The sequence below is a fragment of the Babesia bigemina genome, assembly GCF_000981445.1.
Source record: "Babesia bigemina genome assembly Bbig001, chromosome : I".
NCBI lineage: Eukaryota > Apicomplexa > Aconoidasida > Piroplasmida > Babesiidae > Babesia > Babesia bigemina.
In genome coordinates, this window is record NC_027216.1 from 572,647 (window position 1) to 588,368 (window position 15,722).

General features: G+C 53.7%; 11 protein-coding genes across 11 annotated transcripts; 3 read left to right on the forward strand and 8 right to left on the reverse strand.

Moving 5' to 3' along the window:
- Window positions 1-15: 15 nt before the first annotated feature.
- On the reverse strand, window positions 16-786 carry BBBOND_0102540 (hypothetical protein; the record flags this gene model as incomplete). The annotated part of the gene is made up of 1 exon (XM_012910657.1): window positions 16-786. The coding sequence occupies one exon, from the start codon at window positions 784-786 to the stop codon at window positions 16-18; it is 771 nt and encodes a 256-aa protein (XP_012766111.1).
- A 1,008-nt stretch (window positions 787-1,794) lies between these two features.
- On the forward strand, window positions 1,795-2,772 carry BBBOND_0102545 (hypothetical protein, conserved; the record flags this gene model as incomplete). The annotated part of the gene is made up of 1 exon (XM_012910658.1): window positions 1,795-2,772. The coding sequence occupies one exon, from the start codon at window positions 1,795-1,797 to the stop codon at window positions 2,770-2,772; it is 978 nt and encodes a 325-aa protein (XP_012766112.1).
- On the reverse strand, window positions 2,083-2,657 carry BBBOND_0102550 (hypothetical protein; the record flags this gene model as incomplete). Its single annotated transcript, XM_012910659.1, has 2 exons — window positions 2,083-2,415; window positions 2,442-2,657. The coding sequence occupies 2 exons, from the start codon at window positions 2,655-2,657 to the stop codon at window positions 2,083-2,085; spliced, it is 549 nt and encodes a 182-aa protein (XP_012766113.1).
- A 2-nt stretch (window positions 2,773-2,774) lies between the features above and the next one.
- Window positions 2,775-5,310, reverse strand: BBBOND_0102560 (hypothetical protein, conserved; the record flags this gene model as incomplete). Its single annotated transcript, XM_012910660.1, has 15 exons — window positions 2,775-2,893; window positions 2,929-3,068; window positions 3,106-3,186; window positions 3,222-3,295; window positions 3,333-3,392; window positions 3,429-3,524; window positions 3,564-3,680; window positions 3,719-3,794; window positions 3,835-4,012; window positions 4,049-4,106; window positions 4,145-4,543; window positions 4,564-4,725; window positions 4,770-4,847; window positions 4,885-4,977; window positions 5,014-5,310. 15 exons carry the CDS (start codon window positions 5,308-5,310, stop codon window positions 2,775-2,777), a joined length of 2,028 nt encoding a protein of 675 aa, XP_012766114.1.
- Window positions 5,311-5,339: 29 nt separating this feature from the next.
- On the reverse strand, window positions 5,340-8,664 carry BBBOND_0102570 (ubiquitin-activating enzyme E1, putative; the record flags this gene model as incomplete). Its single annotated transcript, XM_012910661.1, is given in 8 exon segments — window positions 5,340-5,471; window positions 5,507-6,235; window positions 6,273-7,085; window positions 7,096-7,239; window positions 7,275-7,976; window positions 8,015-8,245; window positions 8,286-8,485; window positions 8,523-8,664. 8 exon segments carry the CDS (start codon window positions 8,662-8,664, stop codon window positions 5,340-5,342), a joined length of 3,093 nt encoding a protein of 1,030 aa, XP_012766115.1.
- Window positions 8,665-8,846: 182 nt separating this feature from the next.
- On the reverse strand, window positions 8,847-9,512 carry BBBOND_0102580 (hypothetical protein, conserved; the record flags this gene model as incomplete). The annotated part of the gene is made up of 1 exon (XM_012910662.1): window positions 8,847-9,512. One exon carries the CDS (start codon window positions 9,510-9,512, stop codon window positions 8,847-8,849), a length of 666 nt encoding a protein of 221 aa, XP_012766116.1.
- Window positions 9,513-9,559: 47 nt separating this feature from the next.
- BBBOND_0102590 (hypothetical protein, conserved) lies at window positions 9,560-10,091 on the reverse strand (the record flags this gene model as incomplete). The annotated part of the gene is made up of 3 exons (XM_012910663.1): window positions 9,560-9,625; window positions 9,664-9,792; window positions 9,828-10,091. 3 exons carry the CDS (start codon window positions 10,089-10,091, stop codon window positions 9,560-9,562), a joined length of 459 nt encoding a protein of 152 aa, XP_012766117.1.
- A 114-nt stretch (window positions 10,092-10,205) lies between these two features.
- BBBOND_0102600 (UMP-CMP kinase, putative) lies at window positions 10,206-10,855 on the forward strand (the record flags this gene model as incomplete). The annotated part of the gene is made up of 2 exons (XM_012910664.1): window positions 10,206-10,229; window positions 10,265-10,855. The coding sequence occupies 2 exons, from the start codon at window positions 10,206-10,208 to the stop codon at window positions 10,853-10,855; spliced, it is 615 nt and encodes a 204-aa protein (XP_012766118.1).
- A 97-nt stretch (window positions 10,856-10,952) lies between these two features.
- Window positions 10,953-12,594, reverse strand: BBBOND_0102610 (TBC domain containing protein, putative; the record flags this gene model as incomplete). The annotated part of the gene is made up of 3 exons (XM_012910665.1): window positions 10,953-11,473; window positions 11,509-11,692; window positions 11,728-12,594. The coding sequence occupies 3 exons, from the start codon at window positions 12,592-12,594 to the stop codon at window positions 10,953-10,955; spliced, it is 1,572 nt and encodes a 523-aa protein (XP_012766119.1).
- Window positions 12,595-12,832: 238 nt separating this feature from the next.
- BBBOND_0102620 (hypothetical protein, conserved) lies at window positions 12,833-14,196 on the forward strand (the record flags this gene model as incomplete). The annotated part of the gene is made up of 4 exons (XM_012910666.1): window positions 12,833-13,067; window positions 13,367-13,682; window positions 13,721-13,958; window positions 14,104-14,196. 4 exons carry the CDS (start codon window positions 12,833-12,835, stop codon window positions 14,194-14,196), a joined length of 882 nt encoding a protein of 293 aa, XP_012766120.1.
- Window positions 14,197-14,346: 150 nt separating this feature from the next.
- On the reverse strand, window positions 14,347-15,717 carry BBBOND_0102630 (hypothetical protein, conserved; the record flags this gene model as incomplete). The annotated part of the gene is made up of 1 exon (XM_012910667.1): window positions 14,347-15,717. One exon carries the CDS (start codon window positions 15,715-15,717, stop codon window positions 14,347-14,349), a length of 1,371 nt encoding a protein of 456 aa, XP_012766121.1.
- Between the last annotated feature and the right edge of the window lie 5 nt (window positions 15,718-15,722).

Consider the following 15,722-nt stretch of genomic DNA (forward strand, 5'->3'; position numbering starts at 1 on the left):
TCTTGATCATCACGGTCAAAGCGTATTGGAAGGCGGAAACGTGTAGTACAGCTGATGAAACTTGCAATGGAGTGGAGGGCAATTATTTCCTATAGAGGCACGTAGACTTCCATTCCTGAATTGTAGCGGAGAATTCAATCTGGTATAATATATAGCTGGAACGAAGCTCAACGAACCGTCGCGTATTAACTCGTGAACCCGGCTCCAACATATCTCGTTGCGGGCATTACGAAAGCGTATCATGCCCTCAATTGACCCTCTTCGCACATTAAAATACGCCATATCATGCATACACCCTCTCAGGTGGTGAAACATGTGTCGTGGAGGGTTCACGCTGAGCCCGTCGATAATTGCGGTCAATTGCATTGGTACGAATGTAGGCTCTTCCCCGATCCGCAGTATGTCCAGTAACCTGTATGATTCCGCTACTATCTCAGATATCCACTGCATATCACGTGGCGACATCTTGCGTGCCGCTGTCATTATTATGGGATCCAATCGGCGATACATCTCGTGTAGGTCTCGGAAGGCTCTTGCGTACGGTTTTCGACGTACACTCGGCCCTGAGCTTGTGAGGTTTCTGTAATGAACCAAAAAATTTTCGCTGTACGATGCCCATCTCGGATTCATTATTTGCAGCCTCACAAGGATGAGCAGCAATATCTTTTGCGTTTGCGTCAAAACATTGAAGATGGGCATATCTGGATATACTACGGGCACATTGGCTTCTAGTAGCACTGTATTATCCAGAGGAGGCGTATTGTTATCCTGCCTGTCGCTTTCCATGGTGGCTGGTTTTCGCTCTAGACTACGGGTATGAAGATGCATGCAATAGCCTTCTATATTCAAGCTGGGGAAAATATTTAAACAGTTTTGCGCTTTCAACAGATTTCAACTGTTGGATATTAGTTGGTGGTGATTATAGAGTGCAGAGGCTGTGTCACCCTACGTTGGACTCAAGGCTTGCTGTCTGTGAGTAATATTTTGCTGACTGAAAAATGTGATAAAGATATACACAAATAAATTTATGACTGGGTGACACCACTGAGCCGTAGCGTGTCTGGGTCTCCACAGCTGTCATCTGGCTGGCTACGCAAAGTCTAGAGCCTAATTTTTGGCGATCAGTGCCTCCGTGTGGTTACGCCGTCGGATGCGAAGGGGTGTTATGTTGCTACCACTCCATTCACATATAGCTCAAATAAAGCATGTCCGCAGATTGTGGGCTGACAATGCGTTTGTGATAATTTTTGCGTCTAGACACTCGTATGGCGCCTGGCTCTGTGCTTTCGTCGGTGGATTCCTCGCCAGATGGCTACACATAGAGCACATATGCGACTGAACGCATTTATAACAACGTAAATAGCGGTTTAGACATTAACGATAGGTGTTAACTTGCGCAGGTAATGTGCTGTAGGCCGACGCTCCTGCATTTGCTCCACAGCGTCGCGCCCGAGTTTTGCGGAAGTTACCGATCTGTCATGCGGTAACTGTAACCTGACGGCATTATATAGCGATGCAAAGTTTTAAGGTATCTTGTCGCTCCAAAGATTCGCGTCGATTACGTTGAGACATACGGTGCCGACGGCCGCAGAAGTCGCCTTTTTTGCATTCATCGCGAAGTATTACTGACATTCTCGATTTTACTAAAGGTGTTTCTGAGATCTAATATGCGCCACTGGTAGCCGTATTTGCTTCCGTGCGTATCGCTATATAAACGCAATCTCCTCGGCTGTCGCCTTATAGTCTTGGTTCGGAGGAGCAGGTAGGATTGCTGTCAAAAGGTTTTTGTTTACTATGGAAGTTAACGATACTTCTAGTACTGAGGTCATTCCTCTGTGTCACGTGGTTACCGTTGTGAGCGACGTTTTTTTGCGATTCTCCAATATAGAGAGGATTGAGCGTGCTGTTCTACAGAATGCGGCCGAATTGCTAGCCCGTCAAGTCAATATGTTTACAGTGTACGACTCACACAGTGTTTTGCGACGCCACTTCATGCGAAAATATGGCGGTTACACTCGATGCTCGGTTTTAACACAACCCCGACGTACGGTGTATGACCTTGACGTAAGCGACTGTTCCAGCTCAGTGGACGGTTTCGAATACAACAGTGAGACAGATTCGGATAGTGACAGCATATATTTCCTGGAACGGAGTGGCTCTGATTTTTTCCTCTCGACATTCCACAGGGTGCAGCATGCGTCGAGGCGAGGGCTGCGGCTCTGTTTTCTGGATCGCAACCATGCCCACCAGCAAATCCTCAGTCTGTCTCCTAGCGGCTATGCACCGCTCGACGACTGGATAGACACGCCCGGGGTATTTCTGCGCAGCAAACAGGTCAGGTATCGCGTTCCCCCAGAGCATCACGTTTCTCAACTCGAACTTCAACGGCAGTTGAATTCCATAGATGGGATACAACTGCCCAATGCCGACCTTGTAGTAACAGTGTATCCTGGGATTCGCGATAGTCTGCTTTTCTTAATCGCATTTTTTTGGTTGAGCCTGCTGCAGTTGCTAAAATGCATATTTCCCCGGCGTTTCAAGCCAACCATGCCCCCGAAATTAGATTTAAAACTGTTGCTCAGGTGCATCGCAGCCCGCATAAGTGGCGCGTTTTGTTTCGGGGGGTCGGTAATATACTCTTTTGGTACCGACGGCATTCCGCCATTTTTTCTGGCGGATTCCGAGCTGCACCAATGCTTCGGGTTGACCGTCGCTGCGTTTTCGCGTTGCGTCGATCGCTACTATACGTGTCAGAGGCGCAAAGGCAAGTGAATTCAAGTCCCACGCATGTTCATCATGGCCAGCTGCTCCCCTATTTGTGCGAATTGCGATATGCTGAGCCTGCGCATCAGCTGCTTATTGGTTTCGCTCTGCGGTAGCAACATCGACAGCCCTGTTTCAATTATTCAGATATCGCTTCACACTCACCCAGCAGGGCCTGTAACAGGTCGTTGTGTTGAGTCGGCTTTAACAGGTGTAGCCGCATTTTCATGAACACGTGCGTGTCGAACAGTTGGACGAGGCTGTCTGTCCACAGCCAGAACTCCACATCAAAATTGGAGTCGGCTCTACGATTATCGTGATGAAATATGACGTTATACTTACATTTGTTGTACAATTTCGTTGGCTAGTTTGTATTTTTCGCGCCATAGCGCCAGTGCCAACGCTGACGATAGGTTGTGTTCCCTGCACGTAACAAAACGACCTTTCTATGGCCTTACCAGCACTTCTGCAACAAGGTACCCAAGGATTCACCCTCTGCAGTCAAGAGCAACTTCCTCATCGTCCTCGCATCCTGGGAATAACATGCCCAAAGGACTCAGTGTACCTACCTCCGACGTGAGCAGCGTCCAATTGAGGGTATGAACGATCCGCCTAAGGAAGTCCGCTTCCTGCATCACATAGCGACGACACTTGCAGGTGCTTACGGCATACAACGCGAGGCACTCCGCAGTTATCTTGTAGAATTTCTCGAAACCTATCTGTTTGCAGACGTTGATGATGATGCGGTTGCCCCTCTCCTCCTGCGAAGTCTATGAAACGACAACGCTTAAAATACTCACCAGCAGTGCGTCATCACTCTTGAATAGCTCTAATAGATGTTGCGATACGAGCTCGAAATTCTGTTCCCCCAGTTCCACCACCAGTATGATCGCCTTGAGCGTGGCCTCCATGATGGGCTGCAGAAGCTTCGCTGGGTGTCAACGGTGAACCTTACCTCGGAGTCGCTCTGCTTGAAGCACAACACGATAGCTCTAGTCACGACCGGCAGCGCGTCCTTCATCACGCGTGGTCTGAACGGCGTAAAGGCAATCCACATTTCCATGGACCCACTTGAGTTCCAGGAGCAGCGTCAGCCACTGCAGAACCGTTAGCATGACCACGTGGGTCACGGGTAATTCCACTATTTCCGTGAGCTCTTTGGTGATCTGTTTGACGTTCGAAACGCTCCTTTGCTCTTTCGCCGTCATAAACAGCTGCTTGTTCGCTTCCTGGGCACATGCACTGACATCTGCAACCATATGGAGCTGATGATTCCGTCACTCACCTGCGTTCTGATCGGCTATTGACATTATAACCGCTCTCAATAGCTGCGGAAACCCCTCCTGCGAATCCATGAAGTCTTTTGTCACCCGTTACCCACAAAGTGGATCAATTGAGGCTGTAGGCAGGCGAGCTCCCGTATCCATCCTATGTTGTTTTTCTTCACGATGTACTCGCTGCGCTTGGTGTTGATGAGCACTGCCTTGAACAACGCTTCGTTTACGATGTTGGTCTTCGTGGCAAACGTCTTTTTGAACAGCGACAGGAATTCTGCTAGGCAGAGCTCTGCCCCGCCCCTTACGTCTCTGAGACCCATGCAGCTTACATGCATCATAACTAACTTGTTGCTATCCACCAGCATGTTGAGAAGCCCGATGTACAGCTTTGGGAGGTGTTCCAACATATCAACATCTGCGTCTTCATGGATTCTACTATTCGTTATAACGTACTCGGCACCGCGTTGAGCGCTGTTATCCACGATATCTGTTAAACGTTTCCACTACAAATATGCTCACTCACCAGCAGCATCCGCACAAACGAGTTGGTGACGTGCATCCGGCTTGCCACCAGGTTGACCACCATCTCCACCGTGTGGTTTCCGTTCTGCAGTATGATATCCTTCACGAGGCGGCTCATGAGCTCCGATGTCTGCCGCACATCGTCATCTATATCGCAGCATAACTGGAAGGTTGTATTGCGAGGTTCAGTTTTTGTTTTCCGCATACCTTGCAGACGCCGTCAAATATCTCCGAGAAATTGCGCGTTACCGCATCTGGCGCTTTTTTGAAGATGTTGAAGAGCGACTACGGGGCATGAACACGCGACGTTAACCTCTTTTACCTCGCAGGCATAGTAGCGCACTGCGGAATCTTGATCCGTGAAGTACGGCAATGCCACATGTATGAATGCGTCGGCATGATCGTCCAGGTATTCCTATAAAGCGTTGGCTCTTACTGAATGGCGACCTACTTCAAGCGCTATTGCAGCCGCTGCGAGTCCGATAAGCCCTCCTATGCGATGCTCCGGTATCGCGTTGTCTAGGAATCGCAATCGCATCAGTTCCAAGAATCTGCCGACGGCCTCTTGGCAGATTTCGTGCCGCCCATCCTGCTCCTGCGCATCCTTTATGAATTTTCGGACCGCCTGGGAGATGGTATTCCGCGCCCTTTTGCGGAATTCCGGGTTTCCGTCCACGAGATAGGAAGGCGTGTTTTCCGGCAGAAACTCGTGGCGCCCTGCCGCGCTATTTTTGCTAGTAACGCTCATAGGTCATTACGTAAACATTTTAGAATAAATTATGCGTTTCTGAACGAGAATTTGATGGTCGGGATGACGACGTCCACGTCGTCGTCATCTGTGCAGCTGGCCTCCATGACCAGGTGAGAACAAGACGGTGGCAATGGCTTCTTGGAGAGCTTCTCCATCAGCTGCGACGCTGTGAAAGCCAATGTGTGCATCCTACCTCTGCGACTGGCTGGTTGAGGCGCTCCCGCTGGTGCGAGGGCATGAACGAGTTGTAGATGCAGATGTTCCCTGCGCTGAGAATGATGATTTCCACGTTGAACTTGTCGCGAATAGCTTCGATGATCTCCTTTACAGTGCCGTTCGGCAGGTTGAGATGCACCTTGTCCCAGGTTGTGAAGTTCGCCGGCAGCGCCCTAACAGCTCCGCCTACAATAGGGTCGTACTCCTTGTCGCTGGTGGTCGTGGGTGGCATAGGCTCCGACTGCAGCCATACCGGAGTGGCGAGGCAGCAGAACGAGTTCCTGAAGTGCTCCAACTTCAGCTTCTTGTAGCATATGGTCTTCACGAACTCCAGCATGACTAGTCCGGCGACCATCGCGGTCGTCGTGGCGATGGCGGGTATGATCTTTCCTGCGATAAGCTTCGCCTTCATGCGGTCACACTGCTCTATGTCATAGTTTCGGCAGCGCATGTTCGCGGTGGCCCATATGAACTCTATGTGGAAGTTTGTATCGTCATCCTTTTCGAAATCGACGGAGTTGAATTTGGCGTTGCTTCTCCTGATTTCGTCAATTAAAACTTCGCGCATCTTATCGTTGTTTGCGGGCGCCTCTACTTCCACGTTCAGTTTGTCGTTTGACAGTTTGAGCACTACGGGCTTGAACTCCTCGAACTCCACCTTCGGCATCGCTTTAGCGTCGTTCGCGTCTACACGCACATCCTTGCCCTGGCACCAGAATGTTGTGCGCTTTGCGAGAACTTACAATGACCGTGCCGAGAATGTTGGACGTTGCAACCAAGAACATGTTGACATATTTCTCCTCCGAGTTGAACACGAGTGGCTCCGGTATCCTCTTGGGTGGGCTCCAGAATTTGAGCCCGTCTGAGGTGAGGTGGTCCGCCGGGAACGAATACAGCAGCTGCTTGATGTTGTTGACGAAGTACTGGTTGAGGAGGTGGGCTGCTATCCGCAGAAGCTCCTCCTTGGCGTTGTTATCCGTGATTTTCACCAGCTGTGCAATCATCTTCACCTTGTCGTCCGGTATGTCGTCGATTTCTGTGAATCGTGATGTCACACTGTTCTTAGCACGCTTACCCGAGGAGTTGTTCTGTATCTTCCTCATGTCGTGGGCAAGTTGGGTGAACAGGCCCTCGAAAAGATCCCTCGCCCACTGTATCGTGTGGTCAACTTGGTACGGGAAGTGTTTGAGTGTGCACAGAGGGATCGATGTTTCCTGTGGGTCCTGGCTCTCGCTGTAGCATTGCGTGATGTGCGGTATGATCACCTGCACATTGCCCATGGTGCCAAGCGTCCCCGACTCCAGCAGCGGTTTCTCGTACCACACGCACCGCCCGTCAACGTACTGCCTCGCCTTCACGTTGTCCAGCGCGTTGACCACCACTGTGAGGTGTTCCCAGAACCTGTCATTGAAGTAGTCCTCAGTTTCCTGCCCAACTGCAATCTCAAGCGCCTCTATGCGCATGTGCTCGTTGATATCCTTGGCCGCCATCGCCGCAACCTTCGACTTGGGGAGTCCAACGTGTTTCTGGAAACGTTTGTGTATCTCAGGCGGCTTCTGCACCCACCTTCCTGAAGAGGAACTGCCTGCTGATGTTGGAGACCTCGATGCGGTCATTGTCAGTGAGCGTAACGACACCTCCATTTTGTGTTCCGCACCCTAACAGGGCGAAGTGCTTCATGAACTCACAGCCAAGCGCTCCGGATCCAACCTGCAAAGTTTGTATGCGTGGCACGGCTAACTCACTGTGAATATCTTTGCGCTCTGGATCTTGCTCTGCACTTCGCGCCCCCATATCGCTATCTGGTCGCTGTATCTGGAGTCGAACCCCACGTCGCTCGTGTTGCCCGTTGTGACTTCCTCCGGCAGGGTGAAGTCGCAGTAGAGCCACTGGTCGATGGGGTGGTACTTGCCGGTGAACTTGATAACTTCGTGGGCAACCACACCTCCGACGAACGAGCACAGCGGCGAAATCCTCAGGTGCGCGAATCTCACGAAATTAGACAAAACCTTTTCGTCGATTTGCTCAACTGCCGAGGACTGCGCCTTCGCGTTCAGGTTCTGCGCCGAGGCCTTTACAGAGTTTACATCGTTTCCACACATGCGATATGCCATGCTGATCCAGTGGAGCTGCTCGGCTCTTCCGAAAAGGCTGTAGTCCATGGTCAGCATGCAGTTGTTCTTCGAGGGGTTAGTCATCGCCTCCTCGAAACTGATGAAGTTGATCTGCTTGGGCCTGCGTATTTCCTTCACGATACCCCCGGAGATATAAGGTTTGAAGCCACGCGTATCACCGATGGTGAAGGAATCTTTGTCCTTGACGGTGATTTCCACGGGGCCCATGGAGTTGAGCTCCTCCATGCCCTCGACCTCGGAGAAGGTCACCACGTCCCCGCTCTGGAATGGCATGCTGCCTTCGGTGTGGATGTACACAACCCCCTTCTCCTCCTGATTTCACATCAGCTACAGGTGTGAACTGCTCTTACGCTGGAGATGCCGGATACGATAGCGGTGATGGTATCCTTGCCCGAGGGGTCGACGCAGACGAAGTTGTTGCCAAAGTCTACGAATATCGCTCCCACCATGCCGAAAGTGTCGGCCGATATGAACCCGATACGCTTGTTGAGCCTGTTGTTGCGGCACGATCCGCTGACTTTCATCAGCATGTCCAGCTTCTGGTCGCAGCAGACCACAACGTCGTACTGGACAATAACCTCCTGCCACGATGCTTAAATCGATTTGGCGCCATCAGCCTACCTCTGTTATCTCCCCACGATGGGCGATGACGTTTACGTTGCCGTTAAGGTCCTGGAGGTGGCGCAGACAGACCTCGCTGACCACCTTCACTCCGACGTCCGCCGACCGCAGGAAAAAGTTCACGCCGAGGTCCTGTCTCTTCACGGTGTCGTCATCGTGCAGGCATATGGTGTCGACTCCCATCAGGGCGAGATTTTTGGCTGCGCGTTTTTTGTGATACGCCGCGTTCGGTGCTACCTATTTCCGTACCGACACCCTTGGCGCCGATGATGAGGACCTTCAGTTTTTGGAGCTTGCCCATCATCTCGATCCCGAAGGTACCGATCTGCCTCGAGTAGAGGTCAGTATCGATGCCGGTGTTTTGGCCGTCGAGATCCATCTTGGAAGCTACCCGGCGAGGATCCCGTTGCAAAGCGTGTACCGATGTACGTCGTTTGCTTGTTATTTGTGTGTATAAATACACGTCTGTTTCGCAAAAGTACAGCGCCACGTGATACCAGGCGGGTCGAACGCGCTGGGCGCAACATCCCCGCTCGGCGCGCCTGCCACGAGCTGCTAGTTCTAATCTTCGAGAATTATTTTGCGATAGTGGCTTATTGGAACCAATTTGAAGGCATTTATCTGCTCTATGTAGCTCTGTATCTGCTGCTGGCCGACAGGGTACGCATTCATGGAGGCGACCAGGTCTAGGAGACCCTGAATTTCTCGTGCGATTTCCATGAAGCTGCGATATACGCCATCCGCCACCACCGCCGATTCTGCTGGTTGTTGCTGATGGGTAGAGCTGCGGTTGATGTGTACGACAGCGGCGTCGAAGACAAGCTCCATCTTCGGCAGGGTGGCTGCCTGGAACGTGCTGCACTCTGCACTGATTTCTGCCATCATCTGCAGCATCTTGTCGCTCTGGCGTTGCAGGAACATCGGTATGGCGTCTGGTAGGTTGGCCTTGACGTTTGCCACGAGCGGCGACGCTGCGCCGACGTCGTTTCGGGAGGCAGCGGTGATCGCAGCCAGCCTGTCCATGGCCTCGTGATACGCAACTGGCACTGCTATCTTCTCGCTACCGCGGTTCGTATAGCTTTCTATGATCCTGTCAACCATGCGGTCTTGCTCCGTGGCGTCGACTTCATCGGCGCCCACGAATAGCAGAAACTTGTCCAGGAGGATGACCATGGCTCGGAGGTTGGTGTCGACGTTCTGCTGCACTTTTTGCCACGCCTCCAGCATTTTATCGTAGCGCTGCAACGCAGCACGATCCAAGGCGAAGTCTGCCGTCATCGTCTCTCATACTGCTCGATAGCGCTGACGATCTCCTTTTCACCCATGCTCGCAAAATGCTCCTGCGGCGGTGTTGCCGGTCACACATTCCACTGCTCACCTTGAGACAGGCTCTGTATTCCAGTAGTTGTTCGCGGCACTTGTCTTCCATTACCCCCTTGAGGAGATCGTTCTTGAGCCAGGCGTCGAAGCAGCGCTCGTAGACTTGCTTGAGTTGCGCGCACACACCCTGCGAAAAATCAGTCTCCCGGTCGTTTCGCCCACTTCTTGGTGCACAGTTGGTTGTGCGGTGGCTCCTTCCTTCGCAGTCATGCAGCCTGGCCTCGTTCCCGGTCGCGACAGCGCTGTGCCCGTGGTTACGGTGAGGCTGTACACATCGACCGCTGCAACGTGAAACCGAGACGACTGCCAGTAAACTTGAAGCAGCGCACTCGGCTGAGATTTGTGGATGCTTAATTCGGCCTGGATGCTCCAATAAACCGTCCGACTTTGGCTAAAATCTGTCGTATTTCCCCATAGGAGCAGCATAGTGTACGTCCTCGCCGCCGCGTTTATACGCCGCTTTCCATGCGGTTACGTTGGCATTTGGCAGCGAGACTTTTAAGGTTTGATTTCCGGTCGGTGTGTTCACGTGCTGCTGCAATGACGCGCCCTCTTCAGAAGATTGTAGGTGACGTTTCCGGGCTCCTAATGCTGCTCAGATAGTCGTCGCCGGGCCGCCCGGCTCCGGCAAGAGCACCATGTCCGGCCGGATGGTCGATTTTTTTGGTTTTAAGCACATTTCCGCCGGCGAGTGCCTCCGCGAGGAGATGTCTAACCCCGATTCGCCGAACCGGGACCTCATCCGCAGCTACATCGACGCTGGCAAGGTGATTCCCGTCGGCGTGACGATCGAGCTGCTGATAAAGAAGATGGAGTCGTTTGGCTGGGGCGAGCACGTCATCGTTCTGGACGGTTTCCCGCGCAACGCCGACAACGCGCAGGGCTGGGCCGAGCGCATGAGCGCGTGCACGCAGCTGGAGCACATGATCGTTTTGAACTGCTCCATCGAGGTCTGCAAGGAGCGCATCCTCGGCCGGGCGAGCGAATGCGAGCGCACCGACAACGCGACCGCGGCCATACAAAACCGCATGAAGGTCTTCTTCGACGACACGGTTCCCATCATGCACTGCCTGATGATGGCGGGCAAGTGCACGTCATTGGACGCGTCCGGGACGAAGGACGAGGTGTGGCGCGAGGTCACCAACGTCCTGGGAAGGTTGGGCTACCAACCCGTCAGCAACGGCGCGTGAGAACATGCCGCTCCGTGCGTCGACAGCGGGCGCCGGCGCATTTCGCCCCGGGCTCCGTACGAATCGCCTACTCAACATGTTACATTATCACAAGAAGTCACTCGTCTCTTAATGCCTTGAGGTGCAACGCGTACGCGTTGGAGACACCGATGTCGGCAAGCTGTTTCTGGAATGCCTCTGCGAGCTGCTCCAGTTTGGTTGCGATATCTTCAAATCCATGCATACGCAGTGTCTCGTACGGGGACTTGTCGTTTGCGATATTAGGTGGCAGCCGCGAGCATTCTTCGGCCGACTGCGAGTCCCTGTCGAGCACGTTTTCGTGCACGTCGTTTTCCGAGCTGGCGTGCGACACCAGCCCCTCGCTCTTGCAGTCGGCCTCCTCGTTGGGGAACAGCTTGTGCGCAGTGGCGCACTCGAAGTACAACTCGTCCGTCGTCTGCTGCTCCAGCTTGTCGATAACATCCGCCGTGAGGTTAAACTTAAGTGATCCCACTACAATTTCCATCCAATCCCGGTTGTTGCAATTCTTGTTGGGGTCGTTCGTGAGGTTCTCGCAGTTGGAGTAGTACGCGCTCTTGACCAGCTTCATGCCCTTGTTCTCCATGGTCGGTCCGAACCCTGCCGGCGGTGTGTTTCATTCGGCGCGTTCCTACCTGGTATGAGCTCTATGAAGCTCCAGGCCTCCGCCTGTTTGGCGTGGCCGTACTTGATGACCTTCATGACGTCCGCCACGTCTTGCATGGTGAGCAGGTACGGCTCGAGCTGCTTCAGCCTGAAGAGCACGAACCTGAAAATTGCAATCCACCCCTCCGCGAAGAAGAAGTCCCACAGCCGCCCCTGCACCTTATTACGCTATTGGAGGCGGCACTCACCAGTGGCCTGATGGGTATGGAGTTTGCGCAGAGCGTCATGAGCCAGTCGGATGCGATCATGGGTATGTGTACCCCTATTTTCCGCAGGTGCTCTATGAGCCCCGGCACGTGCGTTTCCATGCATTTTTCGATGACGTCACACCGTCTGAACACCCCCGGTAGCCCCTGCAGGTACATGCACCTGCAGTCGTACATGTACATGAGGGAGATGAAGGCCCAGAACGCCTGCTCCTCGACGCAGTGCCAGAGCAGGTTGGCGACGACGAAGTTGAGCCCCTGCACGTACCCCACCTCAGGGTCGAAGAAGGCGTAAGCCATGAGTATCCGCCTGAGCATGAGCCTGCCGTAGCGGGTGTAGAACCTGAGCGACGGGTAGGTCCTGCGAATGTCCAGCGTGATGGCCGTCGTCGTCTTCTGGCCGAGCACGAGGTCCGCCACCGTCATCTTGACGCCTTCTACCACTATCTTGTTCTCCAGGAGCTGGACAACGTTCCAGTACACTCCTGCCTTGCGCAGCACTGCCGACTGGCAGCACTTCAGCCACCAGTGGTTGAAGCGGGCGCAGCGCTCACCCTTCGTGTACCTGGGTATCGGCTTGTTCATGGCGTTCTTTATCGGCTTTTCCGGCACGCCCGGAGGATTGACCGCTATGCGCAGGCACTCGCATTGCGGCATCGAGGGCACCATGCCGTACGCCGCCGGGCGTCCGAGCACGCTCCTCGTGCCAAAGCCGAATATGTCCAGCATCGATATCAGCGACGTGGACTCCTCCTGCGCGGGCGGCTGAGTAGGTCTCGGCTCAGCCGCCTGGCCCTTTTTCGGCGCGTTGGCGCTGTTGTTCAGCCCGAGCTCCTTGATTTCCGCCATCGCGCCGGGACTTCTGTGCAACAGATACGTAGTTTCTACGGTTTCACTTTTCCAGTACCCTCATTTTCCTACGCTGCATTTATCGGTGTGTAAGTGCGCTTCTGACGGCCGCCGGGACTCGACGTAGTGCGCCGTCGCGCATGGCGGACGTGTAGCTAGCGTTTGCGCCACCTTCCGTATTCAAAGATGCTGCGTTTCCAGCGGTGAGAATTTATTTTGCGACGACCGGCGCTTCAGTATGCCAGACGTGGCAGTGCTGCTGGAGGCGCTGTCTACACTTCGCCTGGACGTGGAAGGGGACGATGGCAACTCGGAGCTTTTGTCGCGCGTTTCCGAGGCCGCTGAAGCGCTAGCTGCCTATGTCGCGGACGACAGCGCCGAGGCGGCGTTGTTCTCGGACTTTGAGAACCTCCACGAGTCGCTCCGCCAGAAGCGCGACGCGGAATTGCGCGACGCAAATGCGTCAGTAGACAGTAGGTTGCCGCAATCCGTGATCGCTGCCGTGATGTTTTGCAACGTTGCGGCTGGATGTGTGCCGTCGATGTGTTTGTAGCGTCAAAATTTGTCGCCATGTCGTTTTTGCTTACCTGTGTGTCACGCCGCTCGCATACCGTACAACGTATGACCAGTGATTTATCTACGAAAGCTCCCAACAGTGCGAAACCATGTGAATGAGCTAAATTCGTTTTCTATGTCGAGAATGTTGGCTTCGTGTCGTCTGTATGTCTACATTATGATGCGCCTAGCCTTAAGACCCTCATGTTTGCCGCAGAAACGAAGCAAGAGCTATCGGAGGCGGAGGCAACTCACACCCGTCTCACAGAGGAGTTACGCAGTCTGAAGGCGAAAACCGAAGCCGCCATTGGTGAGTGTGTCCGACCGTTCGGCGTGATTGGCGCAGGCACCGATGGCAATGCTCTCGCGGCCATTCACGAGGCGCAGCAAATGAAGGACGAGCTGCAGCAGCTGCGGACGGTTGAGGAGCGGCTGGCGCTGGACATTCGTGGCCTGGAGCACAAGCTGCAGACGCTCGACGAGGTGGAAAAGCAGCACCTGGCAATACGCGATGACATCGTGAAGAGGGATAAGTAAGCTAGTTTGATACTTCATTCAATGCTTTGTGTAGGCTGTTGTACGAATTCGTGACATCGTCGCTGAACATCACGGTGGTGGACAGGAACGAGTCACAGGTGCAGCTGGCGCTGCTGTCGGAGTCCGAAGATCGCACTACGCAAACCTGGGACTGCATGTACGCCAATTTGGACGAGTGCGGCCCTGAAACGGCGGACCGCCTGTGGGAGGCCATCGAGAAGACGTTCGATCCGGATTCCGTGAAATCTTCGGGCGACACCGTCTTCGACATGGTCAGCCTAGCTCGCTAGCCCGCCCCCTGTCTGAATGACACAACATTTGTAATCTATAGTCATCATCCGCCAACAATTTTTGTTCGCGACAGGGTACCTTGTTTTACATTGTATGCATCCCCTCTGTTGCGTCCGCGTACCGCAGCTCGACATCGGTGGCTATGATGATTTTCACACCTATCTGGTCTGGCGCGCAGTGATCTCCGGCAGCCCAAGACGCAACATGACGGCCCTGTAATGTGCTGTTTTGACAATATCCAAATTGACAAGTTACATGGGTTGCCTCAAATATACCGTTCGGCACCAACGAACACAAATCACGTTTGACATGGAATCTCTGGTTTACCGTCACCTGCGTGACCCCACGCCAAGATCGGACCCAGCGTAGTCATGTAGCAGGCTTGACAAAGTCACCGCCTGTTGCGGCCATAGCCTTCTCGTGCACCATTGCGAGCTTGACTAGGGAAGCATCGAGCTCCTTGCGCAGTTCGCGGTTCCGAGCCTTTAACTCGGCGTTCTCCTTGCGCGCCCCGTCGACTGCAGCGAGTGCCGCTGAGATGCGCGAGGAGGCATTCTGATCGTCCTTGAATATCCGTTCCTCGAGATCCAGCATGGCTTCGCGCAGCCGCTTTATCTCCTCTATCTTATCCTCCAGTGCCTTGTTCAGGTGCATTATAGTAGTGCGGAGCTTGCAGCACTCCTGCTCAGCCTTCCTCAGCACAGCTGCCATCTGCTCAGCTTTCTTGTCCTTCCGCTCGCTCTGCTTCTTATGCACCTCTATTTGGTCCAGGAGGTACACAATCTGGCTTTGGTAGTCCTTGTCCAAGGCCAGCTTCATCTCATTTTGCCGGTCCTTGAACGATGTCTTCAGCTGCTGCAGGGAGGCGCTGAACGTGCCGCGGTCCGCCATTGCCGCCTCAATTTGAGCAGCCAGTGCATCCGCCTTTTGGCTGAGCTCGCTTATAGTCTTGTTTGCCTTCTTCAGCTCGGTGTCCTTGAGCATGTGCTCCTGCTCCATGGCCTGGAGTTTACTCTTGAGTGTCTGGCACTCCTGCGATTTCGTGGTGTACTTTTCCTGCAGAAGCGCCATTTGGGCTTCTAGCGTATGGTTTTGCTCCACGGCGAGCACGCTCTGTCCATGGGACAGCTCGTTCTTCCACTCCTCCAGCACGTCCACGTATTTTATCATCTTGGCAAGGGAGTCATCACGTTCGGCTATCTGCGTTTTGAGCACGTCTATGATGCGTTCGGAGCGCTCCTTGGTGTATTCCAAGGCCTTGATGGTGGTAGCGCCCTTTTTGCTTGGTGCCACGGAGAGCGTTCTCATCAACTCTTCGGGCGGGGTCAGCAGACTCTGCACGCTCCACGCCTCAAACCAGTCGCCAGTCACCTCCTCAACGTAGCCACGCGGCTCGATATCCACGTCATTGCTGCCGTCGTCGGGCAACCGTACCTCAAACTCCGGAGCCGCGTCGGCCAAGCTCTTGGGGGCGTCGGTGGTGGAGGGCGCCGATGTGGTGGTCAACAGGCTGTCCACAATCACGTCATGTACATCGTCCTCAATGCCGCTTGATAGGGCGCTGAGGTCTATAGTAGGCTTCTCCGGCGCGTCATTCAGCTGTTTAGACACGCGGCCGCCCCGCTTTCTATGGGAGTGTACAGGGCATTCGCCCACCGCCTCGCGACCTTCTTGCTTCGACATCGACTTTTTGCCGGCCATTTTGGCGAGATCGGCCGTCTTTGCTATGTGCTTGGGCATTTTTC